This window comes from Haliotis asinina, chromosome 14 (assembly GCF_037392515.1).
Source record: "Haliotis asinina isolate JCU_RB_2024 chromosome 14, JCU_Hal_asi_v2, whole genome shotgun sequence".
NCBI lineage: Eukaryota > Metazoa > Mollusca > Gastropoda > Lepetellida > Haliotidae > Haliotis > Haliotis asinina.
In genome coordinates, this window is record NC_090293.1 from 41,641,347 (window position 1) to 41,662,431 (window position 21,085).

The 21,085-nt window shown below is 37.1% G+C and overlaps 1 protein-coding gene across 20 annotated transcripts in view; it reads right to left on the reverse strand.

Moving 5' to 3' along the window:
* Nucleotides 1-6,131: 6,131 nt before the first annotated feature.
* Nucleotides 6,132-21,085, reverse strand: part of LOC137260992 (uncharacterized) — a 105,049-nt gene continuing 90,095 nt past the window's right edge. For 6 of the 20 annotated variants that reach the window (XM_067798584.1, XM_067798585.1, XM_067798586.1 and 3 more), the window contains 3 exons: nt 15,712-15,828; nt 11,058-11,227; nt 6,132-7,609 (listed from right to left, as the gene is read on the reverse strand). In XM_067798584.1, coding sequence (XP_067654685.1) covers nt 7,450-7,609; nt 11,058-11,227; nt 15,712-15,828 — 447 coding nt within the window. In that variant the 3' untranslated portion in view covers nt 6,132-7,449. The remainder of the gene's footprint in view (nt 7,610-11,057; nt 11,228-15,711; nt 15,829-21,085) is intronic. The other 14 variants (XM_067798596.1, XM_067798597.1, XM_067798598.1 and 11 more) reach the window with 5 other exon arrangements.

Below are 21,085 nucleotides of genomic sequence, written 5' to 3' on the forward strand. Positions count from 1 at the left end.
GGGTATTTACAGCTTAGGATTCTTTCATTTCTCTCAGACGACGGATGGCACTTCTTATATTTTTCTGCACTTGGAGCAGAACCAGGTGCCTGCTGCTTTCCTCTTCATATCATTTCTTCAAAACTGGTATATATGGAGTGTTGTGAGATTTCCATCCTCTTGGCAGTTTTACGAAGAGAGGCACCATATCTTTGTACGCTGGGCCATCTTTTCGAGTCTGCAGTGGAAGAGCACAAATGTATTTTAAGAAATGTTTTTATTTCTTTGGAAGTCGGATAGAATAAGTATCTACGGATGACAACTTCTTTAATTCAGTTTGACCATTTTTGTATACTTGTGAACAGATCGATATTTGACAGTGTGATTAAAGAAACACTTCTTGTGTACTTCAAAGTTACCTATGCTGAACCGTACTTTTGAGGTAAAGCTGTTAACAGATAACACTCCATAAATATGTTTAGTTTGATCATTCAGCATGTTTTGGAACAACATGCTATTGACAAAGTGACTAAAGAAACATTGTACTTGTGTATTACTGAACTACCTGCACTGTACTAATGATGTAAAGTCTGTAAACATGTAATAGTTAATATACACGCTTAGTTTGACCATGTTACATACTTATGAACAGTATGATTCTTGACAATGTGATGTAGGGTACACTGTACTTGTGTATTATGAAGCTGTTTGTATTGACACTGTACTAGTGACTTAAAATCGGTAAACACAATTCTTGGAATTAAAACATGAGAAGAAAAAAAACTTCTTTAATTCAAGAGCACGACGTTTCGATACAGGTTCTTGTAACGGAGTAACGCCGTGCTCTTGAATTTGAAAAAATGTCATCTGTATAAAATGTTGCATGGATAGTTTCTTGTTTATTGCAATTAGAAATATGATTTACTGAATCATGTAATTCAGATTTTATTTATTTCAAATATGATATATATCTTGAATACACAGTGTCATATAGAAAACCGAAGCTGCTGTGGCTGATAGGGTTACATGGCTGACTTAGTGTGCTGACGAACAGGTGCCTGAATCCGCGGACGTGGGTTCGAATCCAGGAAGTGTAATTGCAACCATAACATATGTTACGATAGATGTTGTTCACATTTGTAGCTGTAGGTGAACTCACAGTTCATTGCAGTATTGTGATTATCTATGTAAATAAAACAATACAGATAACCTTTGATGTTAATACCTAAATATCTAATACTGCATCACGGTAACACTTATCTTGTTGTACAGTTCAGATGTATTTAACTAGATGTGTTTATAGACTGAATCTATTTTATATATTTCCTTTGGTTGCCTTCTTATTAGTTGTGAAATAAACGCTCGGCCTCACAATGTTTTTGCTTTCGGGTACGTAGTGCTGTTATATAATCAGTATCCTCTGATGTATATTCCAAAACATTACCTTCAACCAGATAGCACTATTTATTTACATACTTTCATCAGTGAAACTGGAAAAAAAGTATAAGCTATAGCTTGAGGATGGTTATCTACGCTACATGCCTCTGTGCAATGAGCAACACAAACACAACATGGAACACGATGAACATTGTGCTCTGTCAGATATTCAAACATATCACTTTACTTTACACACTGCTTGTTTTAACTGCCTATATATACGACTGACAGTCCTCTACGTGAATTCACAAGAAATAAACGATTAGACAACACCTCTTACTTCACGGTATCATCCTAAGACATGTTATTGTCGTGTGAACTGTGGTACAGTACAGGCAGACGGACCGGCACCTCAACAGATACAGATTGTGTACGAACAGTTTGGGTGGGCTTAAACTAAGCAACCATGTGCCCGAAACGTATACTCTGAGATAACACGCAGTACCAAACAAACCTCCGAGATGACAACATACCATCTTAACACAAGACAATGTGACCAGTGATTTGTGTTTTGTCAAGTATCTTCATTGTACGCAGATGTTAAAACGTGTAGATGCGTTGTAAGTGTGTAAACAAAATTCCTATTCTGTGAGACAATAACATATATTTTTAAAGGGGCACTGATGCGGAGCGAATTATGTTTCTCGCCAACGGTCTCATTACGAAACCAAACCGCAAATTGGTCAGCGCCCGCTCCTTCGACCGTGACGGACAAAGGAACTGGGCTCCTGTCCATATTAGCACAATTTCTTCGCCTAAACAGTCAGGAGGCCGGATGCCCATCATATGCCATTTGTTTAAAAATATCCATGGTATTCCTTGTCTGATCGTAACCAAATATCCCAGCAGTGTAGTTCTTTTCGGATGCTTGGGTGGTATAGTTACTGATCCAATTTGATCCTATTCCTGTGTTTTTAACCTCGATATTTAATCAAGTTAGATGAAAATATGATGTCTACAGGCACGTAGCAAGCCATTTGTTTCAGTATGGAAGATTGCAAAGCTTTACATATAGGTAGTTTTGAGTGTTGGTTCAGCTGTGATAGCAAATATCATACGTCAATTTTGGTAGCTATGGTAGCTACAATGGTTTATTATTTATGATAATAAAAACACACGGTTGATTTATTTGAATTCGAAAACAAAAAACGATGACTTTGCCTTTGGTAGAGAAATCTGAAAATTTTCTTACGCAAAAACCCCTTATTTCACCTATTTACCCAAGTACACAGCAAATGCCTGTGTGTATTCCTTCTGTAACGAAATTCCGTTGGTATCCTCAAAACAGTTTCGGCCCATAAGTGTTTTCAGGCTGCATGCGACACAGAGATTACATCTTCCTTGCTGTAACTCGCGTTTGAACCTACACGTGTTATTTGTCATCATTCTCTGAATGGTCAATTAATGAATTTATTACAGGTATAATTAGTAGTAACACCACTTCGGTTACTCAACAAAGGTTCCCATTTGGCATTTCTTCTGTCTGGAGTAAATACTCAACATTATAAATTAAGGTCTGTAATGGCAAATGTATTGTATGTTATGTAATATGTGCATGTAAGTGATGCAAGAGGGTTTATCAGCTGAGTTGCAAAAACAAACATCGATCAAAGGATTAACCGATAACACACTGATTGATTAATTACTTTTATCTCCTAGCGGATTTGTCAAAAGGCAGTGTGTGTAGATGACTACACCCTGTCGTAAAGAGTGAGTGCAAAAACAACATCCTCCCTTCAAAGAATTAACCACCCTTGCGCTGATTGATTGATTGTTCATTATTGCTTAACTAAATTACTTAGAATAGTGGACATCATACAGTTAGTTGCCAGGTGTGCTATCTTGGGAGACCAATGAGAGGTTTATCTGGTTTTCACTAACGAAGACGTGAAACGATGTGTTACTTTTTCGCAAACTAGACAGTTGTAAGACACGCGACACAGAGCAGGATTATTTACCAGCTGCAGATGAATGGAATACGATTTCTTTTACGTGGATATTGATGGATGCATTCCTGAACAAGGTAGTAGCCTGACATTGTTGCTATAAAATTAGTCTGTTTTACATTCATTATTTGCATTTTGTTTTAATTTATTTGTTGTAGCATTCAGCAGAATCTGTATGACAAAAAACACACACTAGATCGCGTATGTGTGTGAAATAGGATCCACATTGACAATGTATAAATGTTGCTGTTATGTTAGAAATTTACTATGAGTATAAGCAGATCGTGTGTTCTTTTATTAATTTTCAGAATCATACAAATACGACAATAAACTAATCAGGGTTATGAGACAAAATATAGAGACGTACATTGGCTTCGTTATTTTTCTGTCCTAATAGTTTTTTACCATTTCTACCACTGGCAGATGATTAACCTTCAAAGTGTTTCATTTGTTTTCCTAATACATTTGTAATGAAGTAAAAATGACTTCACCTAAGTTGATCTGTCTATAATTAAACTATCAGTTGCGCTTACGGAATGCGCTGCAGAGGTCACGAACCAGTCACGAATTGTGGGATATCATCCGGGTACTCACGGGAGAAAAACAATAACAAACGTTTACACCAGTCCACGGAAAATGCTCCGCATCAGTGCCCCTTTAACTCCCGAGTATCCGAATTATACCCTTACCGTATAGTATGCACGACGTCCTTACGCTGAATAAGTTACCTTTGATTTCTCGCAAGCAGGGAGTAAGGTTACATCACTCCCTACGCTGGACCATGTTTTTGTTTACTTGCTCATGTGTTGTTTTGTAAAGTTGCACAATAGTATGGCTGTATAGAGTGACAGCGCCATCTGGTTCGTGTAAGATGGGCCATGGGGAGTGATGTACGCCTTTCCATCGTCAGCAAGCAGATATTTTCAACACGTGCACAAACAGGGTCAGCTCGTAATAATTTGTGTCCACAGAATTAAGATTACATATGTTTGACAGGTATTTGTCGTTTTAGAAAACACAAAGTTATTTCCAGAGCGTAGAATGTCATTCTGATTTCCTGGAATGAGTGAAGTGAATCAGGTATACATTCTGAGTGAATGAAGCCCCAACCTGCCCGACTCAAGCGTTTGCTGTCGGATCATATTTTACGGGCGCTTCCTGAAATGCCCAACTTTAATGTTCTGTCATGTAAATATCGCTTTGATGGCAGTATTGTAGATTACGGAGATGACTCCTGTGCTATTTAATTCAAGCATGGTTTCTTCCAAATAAATCTGTTTTAACTACGTATGTAAATATGACAATAATTTAACGAAAAATACAGGCTGTTCATATTCACCTGTAAATATATTTGTTAATTCAAATGGTGCACAATTTTAAGTGAAACAAAGTCATCAAAGTTGGGGTAAATTCTTCTGCATTCCTCAAAATTGACAGTCCACGGTTCAGTCTTGAATAAGTTGTCAAAAGCTTGATAATACTAACAATCGACAATTCCCTGGTAAATGGAAACCAGTTACCTTGACAACACTATTTCCAGTGCTGAAAATTCGAAGCACATTTACATAATGAATGTTTCCAGGTCTTCATTGTAACCTGTGTTATCAGGAAAGCGGGATTGTTTATGTATGACTGGCCTTTAGTGCTCCATTTACAACATTCATACACATACACAAACCGGTTAAATATGGTACATCACCAGTCCTTGACAATCTGTATTGTATTCTGTCAATGAAAATGTACATGTAAATGTATTTTATATGGAATTTCAAATACAGATCTGTGCACAAACTCTTAAAAGTGGTCAAACACTAATGAAGTTGCAACAGTTTTAAAGTGACAGCCTACACAGATACCATAAAAGTTTGAACACTGACACAATACAGAACTGACCCTTTGTTTCATCCCCTGCATGTTGTGGTAGAGGGAGAGCAATAACATTACCAGCTGTGTGGTTTGTCAAGTGTTGAAGCCATGAATCTCCCTGGGTGCTCTTGCACAAACCAACTTCGTGCTAAGGTTGTCTTAAGTTTTGTGAATTACATTTACGTTAGAGCAGAGATATCTTTGAACGACAACACCCTGGTAATCAGTGCATAGGTGTTCAAACAGCTTCTCTGCCATTCTGAAACAAGCCACTAACCTTGGCCCTGAGGTTCAAGTTAGCCAATCACTTGACTTGAGTATGTACACTGTGCCTCTTGGCCACTACATGGCCTCAGCATACTGTTTTGACCCATCGGTCTTGCATAATCAGTATTACCTAGTGTGTTGTAATGTACTTTGGTTTGACCTTACTTGTGATTGACCCATTGACTGTCCACTCTTTAGGCAGACACATGCTCTACAGGTGCCACTGAGATGGTCAGCAATAAAGAAATTTAACTTGAAATCCTCACAGTGACACAAGTTTTTTACACCATTAAGTATTTCAACATAAGTGCTACTGATTATCTGGTTTTTCATAATCGATATATTTTTCCAGTCCAGTCTATTGTATACTTTTAAAGCTATTTGTCAAATTACTTATCTAAAATGTTCCCCAACTTCAATTAACTTTTGCAAGTTACATCTGCTTGTGTACCAACTGAATGTGTCACATAATCACACCACAGCACTGTCATTTAATGTTGGTCCCCACCAACTATATCAGCAAAAACTACCAATGACAGAGGCTTCCACATACAAAACTAGGTGTTTACACTACTGATCGACCAAATCTCAGCTCCCCTAGCTACTGCCAGTAGATGAAGAAACATAACAAGTGAATGCAAATTCGATTAGTTTTATTTTCAAAACTTGTTGAAGCTTACTGAAGAGAGATCTTAAATCATGCAATCGAGTATGAATAAATAGTCGTAGTTGTACGAAAAATTGAATATTACTAGCACTAAGTTTCGAAAATAAGCGTAACATGGTCTATTGTGCTCATAAGACATTGTACATAGCAGCTGAATCAAGGTCAATTATGCTCTCAGATTTGTTCAAGATGACAAGTATAAACACTGCAGGCTAAGTAGTCGACAATATACATCATACACAATGGTTTCTTTCCAATTTTTTCAAACTTCAAATTGAGCAAAATTGAAAATTGTTACATAGTTCATATAAATATCAAAGACAATACAAGTCAATTTAGAAATGTACATAGATATATCATGCGAAATGAGCAAGTACTAGGTGAAATAATACTAAAATATAATACTATTAATAAAATGAAAAATATGCTTGATTTAAAAAATCAGAACAATTACAAAATACACAGGAGCTAGTTAGCTACAGTAGGTAATTACAGCATACAGTGAAAGCCCTCTTACAAAACATCTCCTGGAAGTAATGCATGCAGATATTGCCTTGGTCATTGTTTATCAGAACACAAACCGTTAATATCAAGAACTTGTTTGCATATTTTTTTTAATATGTTTTTTTACCTAAGTATTTACACGAAGCATTTTCAATAAACATTAATCAAAAATTGTTTATGATAAAATGTCTTTGTTATGGTGAATATTATTTCTCAATGAGTACCAAATGGATGCATTTTTACACTTGAGGCTTCAGCTAGTCAAAGATAAATTGAAACCCCTCAAGTTGCTCTGGGACTGTGAGCCTATATTGCCTTTGCTTCCTTGAGCTGAATGTTTTTCGAAACATAGTATGTATTATGAACACATTTTGCTAGTCTCCACTACATTTCTGATAATCCTCATTCTGGAAGGGACAAGTCTACCCTTTCGCTTGTCAAACACTCAAACTCCTAATCACCTTATCTACGTCCTTATTAAAAGCTTTGAAGCACGATCAGCAAGAAGACAGCAGATTCTTTGAAGTGTTCACTGATCTCAAAATACAGTTCACCATTTCCATCCCATAATGCATTTTACTTCCCATGATACACTTCCCTCCCATGCATTTCCATCAATCTCACAATGCATTCTGGTCTCACAGGCGAGTCCTAATCCAATAATGCACTTGAGTTCATGCACGCTACTCTCGTTCACGATCCACAGAAAATAATAGTAGTTTGTACAAAATAAGTGTCCATTTGTATGGCTCAGAAGGTGAGAAGCTACAAAGTGTGTCTAGTCTAGCTCTGCTCTTGTTCACCATCTTTCACATCTGATTGCCACCTCTTTTTGTGTTGTTCTCGGCCAAAGCCCTCATCATAATTTCCTTTGCTCTTGAAAAGTTGCATCAAGTGGTTGGTACAGTATATGATACCATTATTGGCGGCAAACGTTTTTGGCCTGAAAATATACAAGACAAAATCAGAAAAGGTTCTCAAACATTTCCACAATTGATGAAATCAAAATTCAGCAATAACAGTTGACAGGTAATGAACTCAAAAGATTACTAAAGATATTAGTGCAGACAATATATCACAATCACTAATAGGAAATGACAAAATATTTGCTAATATTATCATAAGGTACAAAATGTACTTGTATTTTATATATATATACATTTCTTCTGCATATAAAAACTTGGAAGTATTATTGCCAATAACTGAGCATGCATTAATTGCTGGACTGATGATCTGCAAAAATCTGGCGGTCATAAATCCTTATATTGCCTGAAGTAGTAATAAAATCAAAGTTTATTAATCATTAAACCGTATAGGACCTCATGTATTTTATAGTTAAATGTCACTGAACAAGGAAGGAAGCAGCTGGATGAGTGATACAGTTAAGCCAATGTGTAGACTTCCAACATACAAGACTGCACAATACTTATGCTAGTATTATTTCCTTCCTCAAGTTTTGTTCTTAATAACAGTACCAGGACCTTCTATGAAAAGAGATACTGCATTAGCCAATGCTATAATACTTGGCTGAAAAATGCTGATGCTAAATTAATATTGAACAAAATTATTCAATACATATATAAGACAAATCAAAGATTATTACACTTTTCAGAATGAAGTTGGATTGTGCTGACACATGTTTTTATGTGATAATAATGACAAAACCATAGCACTGTTTATGTCCATGTGTTCTGCCACTGATTTGCCACCTGTGTAACTACACCGAGGCACCTATTGCATCGACAGCCATCACCTCAGAGTTGCCACACATAGCCCAGATATTTACCCTTCTCCCTGTGTTTTTCAAAATGCAGATATTTTAGAAATTTTACAGTCACTGAAACACTGCTATATGTATATTCCCTAATATGAAAGAACCCCATGTCAACTGAAACTGAAACAAAATTTCCCGAAGTTGGCAGTTGTATATTTGTATCCAAATGTGGCCCACATCTGTTATTGATGGCTGGCTGCCTGGCTTGTGTTGTAGAAATGTGATGTTCTCATTGACCAAACAACTGATTTACAGGGAGGGTTCATTAACCTAGATCTAGCCACGCAATTGCAGCACAGGATTAGACATTGGAGTCTTTATCTCTGTACACCGACACGTACAGGCAATAGATACAATTTTCATAAATTACTACCTCATGTCTATGCAAATATATTTATGCGATTAACATATCTGTATTTAGTTCAATCAATGTCCCATACTTGGCGCTATCACACTTGAACATACAAGAAGCCTGTAAATAATCAATAACTGACTTATATCAGCACAGTTAAATGTTATAACACTAACATTAACTATTTGGTGTAATTAACACCAATCATGCAAAATTAGTGAATTACTGTTGCCTGTTTCTATGGTTACAAACCTCTGAAAGCACTAATATGATGTCATGCTTTACAGTGTCATGCGGTAAAATGCACATTTATGCAAAAAAAAGCAGTAGAGTGAATTTCATAAAACATACTTTAAAATGCTATTTACAAACAATACATTCTATCGATAAATATCCTATTGAAAGGTATCAGATAATGATAAGTATGCATGATCTAATTTCTCTGAACCATTTCCCTTCCAACACTTTACCAAGTGTCTTCACTAAACAACCTTCAAATACCAATCTCATACCTGGCATGTGAAGCAGTTATTTCCATGTATAAGGAAAATGAATAAAATATAACATGACTGTTGTAAACAAAAATGTATTAATTATCAAGGTTGAGAGAACACAAAATATTGCCAAGATATGCACTAGTTCCCAGCTGACAATGATGATATGCATCAGTGATAAATAAGCTTAAGTCTGCAATCACAGAGGACACGTAATGTTTTGTTTGCCAAGGTATAAATCTCATTCTCATTAATAGTACTTTAGGCAGCTATGTTTTGGTTTCCACAGATACCTTTGTGGATGTTAGCGGCCCCAGTTCCTGCTCACTTAGTGCCTGTCCAGATATGTGCATCAGGTTGGCAGTCATCTGGTAGGGTACAGGGCACTAGGGTGTGTTACTACTGACTGACGACAACCACACAATGCACATACCATCATATAGGGACAAGTTATTACTCAAACAGGGAAATACTCTCAGAATTAAGTTTGAACCACAAAGTGTTTGTAGTACTCTGGTGTTCTTAAGTCTATCATAAACTATCCAGTAACAACAACCCTGACATTTGGGACTATCATATACTAATTGTATGTCATAATGATGTAGAAACAAATACAAAATGGCCCCTTCACAGAGTCGTAGTGTTTTGTTACTTTCTGAAAGCCCAAAGACCAACTTCACTTTCTCAAATTAGAAGGTATGAAATTCCACTACATCAAACTTTGTCACAAGTTGCCATTCTGCTTACATTAGATCTGTAGTAGTATTAAGAGGTCATGCACTTGTTATACACAAGAAGTTAAAATTGGCCACCACTACTGCAAAGATAACGTTTGTTTTGTTAATATGAACTTTCATTCCCTATTTTCTGTAAATACACTAAAAGCAAACACAATTTTTTTGTTCTGAACACAAACCATGAATAATCTTTTGTCCAATAACTTGGCAGACATGATAACTGTGAGAACCAATATTCTTACTGCATGCAGTAACTGATAATATTCAACTGGCTTAACACTACACACCAAATAACAATGGAATAGGACACCTAGATGTGAACTGTGATAGGAGAACAGATAAATGTTTATACTTGGTTTCTAAATTTGATATTACTTCTGTTGTTTTCTAAAACAATCACACCATGAGTATATGAATAGGGAAACTGCACACAGAGCAAGTTGACAGATTTGGGATATTGCTGTACCAACAGCCTGTATGATGGCATAGATGTGGATGGCAGTTCACACACACAGACAAGCAATCCATGGTAGTCAGCAGACGTACACAGCCAGACGCAAGGGACCCACATAAACACTCTGGCCATAGACACACTGACCACAGACGGATTGCTGACACAACGGCATGCTGGCCAGTCCATTACCCAACAATACAATAATCAGTTTTGAGTGCATATCTTGGCATAGTTTCTGTTCTCATGCATGAGGATATGGCATGTAGACAAACCCAAGTCTCTCACCTGCACCTGCTTGTCTCGTGTAGTGCTTGTCAGTGTCAAGCTCCTAATTTGTGTTGAATTATCATCATTTTTAAAACACCACTATTTGATTTAACACCTTATATGAAAGTTGCTTTCCAAATTAATAATAGTTGCTAAGTTCAAATTTGAATGAAATGTACTAAAGTTCTACTGCTGTGATCAAGCAGTATTGACATGATACTTGCACTTGACACTGAGAGACTAGATGAGCAGCACAGACCTGGCAGATTGGGTTTGAACTCACGCACAGTTGTAACCATTGTTGATTTCTTACGTTAACTTTGATTTGCAGTGTGTGCATCTAAAGCAGTTCTTGTGGTATATCACTTTGTTCATCTCAAATTTCTCCATTGCATATACAGTTTTCTGGCAAGCCCCGCATTTGTCCGCTGGCGTCGTTGGAATGAAAAATCCACCCTTTTTTTTCGGTGTTGCTGCCTCCTGCTAGATCAAATTAGTACAAACAACAACATGGGAATTAGTTAGAAAATTATGAATAACGCAAGCAGGCCGTCAAATCATTCCGACAACAAGAGCAACAGAACATAATTGTCAGCCATAATGCATATAACATCTACATACATGCAGTGCATGCTGGGATACTGGCATGCTTACATAGCTTCAAATATAAAAGAACAACGTTGTGACCTGTCAATCTTACTGGAAACAGTTATCTGTGTAAACAATACCTGCTTTACCTATCAACTTCTAATCAAGTGTCAATTATCTCTGACCTAGTGGGCGGAAAATGGCTCGCCCAATCATGTGACAGGATACTAGTCTATTTCGGGATGAGTGAGAAGGAAAGCTACACCTCATTACTGGCAGCCAGCTTCTCCAAGTAAATGCAGCCGTTGTACAGTGTTATGCATTATTATCAAGTTTTCTTGTTTTGTTTTTTTTCTATATTTTTTTTAAAGTGGAATGGGTTGGGTCAGATCTAATTGAAAAGACAAAATAACAGATCCTGGTGGCAATCAACTTGATATCTCCTGCCATCCCAAAGCTGACAAACTCAGCTAGTTAAACTTTAAAGAGTTACAGAATTTGGACTTTGTTTAACCTTCAGTCTGTTCCTGTGTGGTGATCAGATAGGTTCAGGCACACAGCTCTTCATGTGCAGGTAACATGGGCAGGGCTGGAATGTCAACCTGTCCCAGTGAAGACAGCTGTAAGTCTTGGGAGACACCATGTCAGGGGGTTCTGTAGGTTCTGGCAGAGTTGACAGGTAACTGCAGACCACTCCCACCTGTGAAACTCCTTCAGTCAGGCTTTCTTATTGACATGGATTACATCAAGAGGACTGTCTCAGCATGTGGGCGGGAGACACAGAATTACTCAATTATTTACACACCTAATCAGCCACAGATTACTGCTTTCATGCCTGGCATTGGCGATACAGGTGGTACAAACCAACACAAACACAACCACATTTCATTCAAGAAAATTCAAGTAGTTCCTTCCTGTACATGATTGTCAAGCCATTTCTCCATTCTAAGCAATCACAATATAGGCATGTAACTCAACATTTCACCTTTTACATAATAACCATATAAATAAAGAACATATATCATTGTCTAAGCAAGGAAAATTACAATTTAATAACAACTAAAAAATACATATTTATGAGAAAAATATATTATATATGTGTTATGAGTAATGATAAATGAGTAATGATTAGCGTAATATACATTATCAGGGACAGCAATGTTAGGCATTCTGGGCAACCAGCATATAGTCAGGTTTAGCCACTGGTCCAGTGAGAGGTAAATCTTGGCTTGGCCCTGAAATGCTACATTGTTCTCCCTGTTTGATGGCTATGTTGTAATAGTGTAATAGTGTCATGCTATTAGTACAATCACCCAGCTGCAGCTGGTCACTGTGACCACCACTACATCAGCTGGCGACATGCAACAACCTCACACACATGCAGCAACTATATGTGGAACAGTCAGTTCAGCAGTTTCCTGTTAGTGAATTTACCTCTACTATAGTTAGTTGTGATGAAGTAGTAACAAGTATCTATTAACATGACCAAGATTATCCCATCAGACTGTATTACTGGATTTTTGTGTAAACCAATAACTTATGAGATTACAATAGTATTTCGAACACAGGGTCTGAATGACCTTGGCAGATAAGGTCACATGATCCACTGACTTCAGAGAGGCAAAACTGAAACCTAATAATAATGGACATACAAAGGTCAACAAGCCAATCTGTTATCTATGCTGATAATTAAATCTTCCTTTTAACCACTGATGTAAATTTCAGCATGTTATCAAGATAAATGCAAGATGCAGTATTATTTATAGACATATGGGCTTCCTGATGTAACCAAATTTCCAAAGATGTATAGCTGGAACTCCTTTCTCCTCCTCCTCCTGAGAAGGCTGCTGGCCCTATCCCTGGTGCATGTATGACGTTAGTAATGTACCTCACAGACATGCAGGGCTTTTTGTTGTTGCTGCTTGTCTAAGCTGAGTTGTGATCCAACAGTCCACAATAGCAATGTTGACAACAAGACGAACAGACTCATGGACAAAGGACAACAACAGACAAGGTCACTGTATGACATGCATGAGTGATGACATCATTTCTTTTCTGTTTGGTCATAAGTTTTCTGTCATTGAATTCTGCCTAATTTGTAAGCATATTTAACAGTTACTTAATAACTGACATTCTTAGCCTTTAATAATCAAATTTTCTAAATAATTTACATCAGTTCTAAAGATATATAATTAAAATATCAGTAAATGAATACACTAACATTAAAAACGTTAAAGCACTAACTAGATACACATCACAATTATCACAAATTTGAAGAACTCTATTTGAATTCATAGTTACGAGATTTAAATGTCTTAAATTCTGAATACATCACACTCTCTGATGAAGTGACAATTATTCCTGAAATGTCAAGCCCATTTCATCCACAAAGGTCGCACAGGAAAGGACAATCAGAAAAAACTAAGTGGCATAGCCATCGTGTACAGTATCCGCCATGGGAGGAGTGACTCATACAGCGCTGAATGTGCAACCACCGCCAGTCCCTGACCATTGGCTGCAGTACACTTTTCCCGACCCCCAACGTAAGCCATCATTTCCCCTGCATGTTTGCAGATTACCAGTCAGGCAAATACCACATTGATTTTCCTTTCTCTATCCTCCAGATACGAGGACAACGTAGCATAGTTCCATAACACGTAATCAGCTTAATGCCACCATCATCCAGTAGAGTGGACCCTGAATAGATGTTCGAAACACACCATGATGTTTACCATGTTGTGCAGGATATAGGTTGTACTACCCAGTAACTCCGCCAGTACTCACTACAGCCCTAGTAGCAGTATTTACATACATCTATTGACCATGTGTGTGCTTCAGATTAGAATATCATTCCTACTGGTAGTTTTATTTCCTCTTGCTTATTGTGTGGCTGTGACTGGCGAATGTCACTCACAAAGGTGTCTGTTGGAGGCTTTAACTCTGTTTAGGACGACTTTTACAAGGTCACAACTGGCCATTCCTCTGGGGCAGGGTGTGTTACTTATTCCTGGTGAAAAAATCAGTCAGCCACGACAGTCATGGGATATAAATGTTTAGCTGAACAAAAGGGTTTGTAGTGTACAGGGATCGGATGATATCGACTGCCATTTCTTATGAAGCAAAAGGAATTTGATAACAATGCTGACACGCGCAAGTTGTTATGGTGATGTTATGCACTTAGTGATCTATTGTTTCACATTTCTTGCCTCTGCCACAGAGTGAGTCATGCAGAGCATTTCTGAATCAGACATATATGTTTCTCCTACCGTATTTACATACAGATTTAGATAGTCCTCATACAGGATATTGTGGCGGGACTTTAGATCGAACTGCATTTAAAAACTGTTCAGAGATCAGCATCGAAGGATAAAGGCTAACAAAACAACACCAAGTGTTTTTACATGGTACACTGAGGAAGTCACCGAAGCTCACATGGGTGGAAATTTACTGATAAACTCTTTTCCTGTGAGCTTGTACTATGCACTGCTTGGTACATCTGATAACATGTTCACACATTCACTTTCCCAGAAACACAACCTGTCACACTTGCTAGTTTGCTGAATAACAGGTTGAGGACACCCTTAACTTCCAGTTGAATTGTACTACCTGTAGTCTGACAAATGTAATTATATATATTGTTTTCATTTACTGTCTGCGAATAACTGCTGTGTCCTTATTAGTTGGTTTACACAGAACCTACTGAACAAGTGAATATTAGCTTGGATGTCAAGTATTTATTCTGGACAATGACAGAAACTATCAACAATATGTTTACACTGACTTGTGACAATGGGAATCCTGATGATACAACACACAAAGATCTGGCAATGTTTCAGGAAACAGTGTATGTAAGAATCTTAGTCATCTCTTCTTGAAGAGATGAACAACTCACTGTCGTCAGCCTCAGGTGGGTCTGCCATGAGTCAGACAGCGGTGTCAATGACAAACCATTCCAAACTACAGATCAAACAGAAAAGTGATGTCAGACTAAAACAAATTATTAGAACCCAAACCATAACAGGGCTTGAATTAGACTGAATAAACAGATGCCTTATTGCAACAGTTAATGGAGAAATAAACATGGTGAACCATATCACACGGATGTTGAAAAGAATGATGCAAACATGATTAGACTAACATCACTGAAAATGAAATAATATGGAAGACATTGTAAGACTTAATGAGTAGATCTGTGTTGATGGTAACATAGTGGCAAGTGTATTCATTTGTACAATTCAAGCCTAGTCATGCATCCTTGTTAATCTCTGGGTACAGCGGACACTGTCTGCTGTTGTTAGTAAAACTCTACCTAAAACACCTAAAGCAGACAACACAACAGAAACAGATGAAAGGGAGAGATAATATACGTCTACATGTACGTTTTCTTTTGCATCGTCAGGCACACCATTATCATACGTCATTGAGTCGGTATCGGAAGGGGAACTCAGACAAACCTGTGTCACTTCACTTTCAGGGGTTTGTCTATCGCCATCCTCCTAAAAGCAGATTGCAATTTCATTCAAGAATTTGGTCTTAATATATGGGAGAGACTTTGTCAGCTTGTCCAGAAACGACATAAAATATGTCTTCACTAATGACACAAATGGATGAGAATTTTGTGTATCTGACTCCTATCGAGTGCTGCAATTCCAAAAGGAATGTTGCCCTACATGTCATGGTGACCTGGCTGGAAACAGAGGCAGGGAGAAGTAGGGAGCAAGCACACATTCTAGGGGATTTCACTGAAGTTTAGACACCTTGACAGCTCAGACACCTTGACAGTTCATACACCTTGACAGTTCAGACACCTTGACAGTGAAACACACAGCCACTTGGGAACAACATCCACTACCTTAATGTAGTCCTTATAAAAAATCAGAAAGATAGTTTTGGTTAACTGTGTCTATAAGTCCAGTGTCACCTCTTCAACATAAATACAAAAGCATTATTTCCTTGATTTAGGATTTTCTGTATACAGGTTGATATACTCGTAAATTAATTAACAGTATTAGTGTCACCTATTTAAGAATATTTAAAAAACATATCAGAATGATATCTGGCCTTATCAAGAGAATTATCCAATGAGATGCATGTATGTCATATGAAGCAGGTTAGACTCATCTCATGACACAGTGACTGACACATGGTGAAACCAAGGATGAAAACCATGTCAGTCAGCAGTATAGGATGTTTCATAGACTACTAGGGTCGGTTTGTATATGTCGCTCAGACTGCGTCAGAAAGATAACTTTTCCATTGTCACATGGCAATCTGATGACAATCTAATCTGTGTATCAGATCAGTGTCAAAACAGGCCACATTCACAGCAAGTTCCACATACTATGCTTTAGCTCAAATAATATATAATATTACAAGATATTTAGTTCAATATTATCGTCTTCAATTCAGGTCACATGGTATATTTAATCCTGTATTCAGTCCTTCAGTTTAAATCACATGACATATTGAAAGTTGTTTCATTTAAATGACATAATGCACAGCAAATTATTTAGTCCCAGATTCTATCCTACAAATATAATCACATGACATATTGCAGTCTATTTAGTACCATGTTGTATCTGTCGATTAAAATCTCATGACATAAAGCAATATCAAATAACAGATTTATCATTTGTGACTTTGAAATTTCAAAAATATAAAAATGTAGCCGTAAGGATTTAAAAAGCCTTAAGGGCTGATTGATCTTCTTTTTCATCGATTAACATTAATCAAATTGGATTATAGCATTAACCCAAGGAAGTCATATTTTCACCTTAGGCCGTACCTTTTCCATATGCACTTGCGTCATGCAAGTAGCATGCATTTGTCACATTAACAAAATCTTTATAACTCCCAACAAGGCACCTTCAACATACCGCTAGAATCTGGGCTTCTGGGATGATATTACTGATAAGGTTTTTGCATTTAGTTTGACTTTGATTAGTTTGTAGAAAAGACCAGTGGTCACACGACTCATCAAATTACCTAGTGAACTCTCAGTAACCTCTGTTACTCAATACTGTTTCTGGCAGCTGAAAATGGTTGACATGCAGTTGAACTATTTTTTTCATATTTTACTTTAATCCAGTTAATAGTGGTCCTAATTAGGTGAGGGTTTGTTGTCTGGGGTTGGTATGAGCAAGCACCTGCTTCCAGTCAAGATTATTTCCTTCCTCTATGTCAGTGCTTGTCCTCTTATCAGTTATGCACAACAGGCATATCACCAGAAATGTACCCCAGATTGACACAATTCTGTTTGATATACTTGATAGTGTATTAAGCATCATTCTCTAGGATCTTTCAAATGTCACTTGAGAATATAAGAACACAAAACACAAAAAAATACCAATTATCATCACTTGCTATAGTCAACGTAGGGTAATGACTTTGCTTATGGAGTTTATTCTTTACTGACTGAGTGTTGGCAGGTTTTCTAATCGTCACATTGTAGTCAAGGAGCCATTTACCATCTCAAAATATTCTTTTGGAAAAAACAAGATTGTTTTCTTTAATTTTCAGCTCTGAATGAAGGCATTTGCAGCTTGACAACTGATCTGCTAAAGACATCATCTGCACAAAGAATGTTGGCCCAATTCCATGAACTGACTGTTTAAAACTTCAATAAAACTTGAGACACATCTTAGATCTTTATCTGGTACATGATAAGCTGTGGGAAATCCCCGCAAACACATACAGACTGGGATGAAAATCTGCATCTAAAATGTCAAGTTTACATTCAAGTCAAGACACTGGTACTGAACATACGCCCTCTTTTCATCACATGTGCAATCTGCCATTAGATCAAATTCCTTCACCTACAGGAGCCCATCCCATACCTTTTTTAACATGTAAGACTATAAAGACTAAGATGGTTCTTTGTCATATTTGAACAATTACCTCAGCAAGGTGATACTGGCATATCTGATGGTTTGCACCAGCTTAATTAGCAGGTATCAAGTGACTGCCTGAGTCTGTAGAATCACATGCTCAAATGTAGCCAGGTCACATGATGGGTGGTCAAGTTACACACCATTTGTACAAGAACACACTCCAATCGGTTGAGCCATAACATGACTTACTTTCAACATCTTCTACACAAATTATTGTTCCTGATTAATTGTTACTACTATTTATCATGAAAACAATTGTTTTATTCTATATTATCAATAAATCTAATACATTAAAATTTATGACTGGTGTATATTTGTTTTTATTGGGATTATAGAACTTGAACCCTATTAAAATATTGTGAACTATTTATATATTCCAATGACAAATATTTCAAACATTGAAACACATTTAGTGAGTTGACACTGGAAATACAAACAACTGTGATAAATAATACAAGCCATTCACAGCTTTTAGACTTAGAGGTAAGCTGCAACCAAGAAATGATTTGAAATGATTTCAGAGCCAGAGTGCTGTGATGTTTGAGTCACTAGGATTGTCATTGGTGCTACAACTGTATGAAATATATACCACATCCCCAAACCACTAGGCTGCCATTGCCAGCAGCAGGTGGCAGAAACGCAGCAGCTATCCTCCCTCCCTTCCCACAAAGGGAATTCCAGTCCAATACATCCTGTTCATCCATTGACTAACACACACACTATCAAGAACAACTGAGGCATGGCGAACATCAGTGAAATTCACAGATGCATTTAGCTCTGTCTGTAACAACTTGCTGTCTGCTAAGCCCTGAGAACGGAGGCCAATGGTGTTTGGAATATCATGGCTAATTCCCTAGTGCCAATCTCCAAATATGGTGAGTGGGAGAAGCACTCTAAACAAAGATGACAGCTCAACAAAAGAAAGTGGCAGCATGCAGTAGATGAATCATGGCCACCAAGATATACTAGTCCTAATGTGTCTGAACTTCAGTGATAATATCCTAGAAATCAGAACAAACTGGTTAGAAACAGTGTTTAGCAGTCTTGGTTAGGCCTACCTCCATCCTGTAGCTTGTCTCAAACTGAACTGGGCCAGTGTCAGTTTTGAAAACAGTGGCAAGCAGGCAGACTATTTATAGATCAATGGAGTCTGGAGATTTTTCCAGGGGAAGTAACTCTGATGTTGTAACCCTGATCTGGTGATTGCTTATCTGGTTATATTATGATAAATAGGCCAGACTTTTTTCTTTTAACATATAATGTCCAGAACAAATATACAGGGATTCAGGAAGGGAATATTATTCATATTATCAAATATATAAACCCACTAAAATTCTAAAAAACATTAGGCTGGGAATATTATTTGCATTATCAAGTATATAAACTTACTACAATTCAAAATAGAAATTCTAACCAAGACTGCAAACAATGTCTAAAATGAGAAAACCTGGTAAACTCACAGGACTCACAATTTTTATGCTGTTGCAATTTAAATTCAGAATGAACTTCCAAAAACAGGAAAATAAGGCTACTCTTTCATTTGATAACATGTTTATGGTATCTCAAAACTCTTCCCAACAACAACAAGAGAATTCACAAAAGGTCAGTAACCTGGATCAGTTCAGTAAAACTGAATTTGATGATTCCCCTGGTATAGAAACCACCTGTTGTTTTGGTTTGAATTAGATCCTCACCCAACCCTTCCCTAAAATATATAAATAAAATCACTATTACTAAATACTTATTCAGATTATCTGATTTGAACAGAATTTAGATATTTATGCTGTCAATACTTTCAACATCGTAATTCAATGAAACCCTATCTTAATGGAATTTAACAATGCAGTACGAAAGTGGGCAATGACAAAATATTCACCCCAAAAAACATTATAAACCGCCTCACACTTTGCAAACTGGCATTCAAATTAGGATGAATACATATTCTGTGAAATGAACTTTGAGTTGTTTGCAAGTGTCATGAGTATATAACTCCATCTGTTACCAAAGTGAGGGAACACACCCACACGCCAGCTGCAGGGTCACTATGGTAACAGATGTAGGAAGATTATCATCTAAATCTACACTGTAAAGGCAAATAATGAAATACTGAAATACACCAAATAATAGTATTCCATAGGAATAAAAATATTAAACAATTATTTCATGTTTTTCTGAGATGTAGAGAATATAGTTTGAGATGAATGTGCAGCTTGCTATAAGTGCTTGACTGGTAGCCTGGTACACACACATAATATCAACAGACGGGGACACAGATCACACACATGATCACATACCACACACAAGGCTTATAATGACAGAATGTTCAGATGATAATCAGTATCAAATCTCTACCTAAGTTCATAATATGACTGGACACACTGTATCCAACACAATAGCATTCACTCTTTCCAATCCTTGAGAGTGGTCCTTCGTGTGAAAGTGCTACACACCTTCCTTAAGATGCAACACACCAGATAGGTCATCACACCAGACAGGTCATCACACCCTTTCATCACCAGCTCATAATGAAATGAAAGACCAAAAATATTTGACAACAAAATCCACTTATTGCATTAAAGAAAACTTAGGAAAATGAGAGAGCCTCAGAAATTTCCTTGTACAGAATGGTACTTTCGGTACTTTGTAAGAAAAAGACACTGTAGACTGCTTTTGTAGATGATTTGGTTGTCAAATATGCTTAGTTTTCAAATTATTATGATAAAAAAAGTATAGTCAAAAGCTGAAACAAAATAATGTCAATCATATCCTTCCTTGTAGATCCACTGTCATGCATTGAACAACAAACTGTAAAAGTAACACATCAAAACTCCAACTAGCACAGCTCCATCAAGTCATGCAGCAT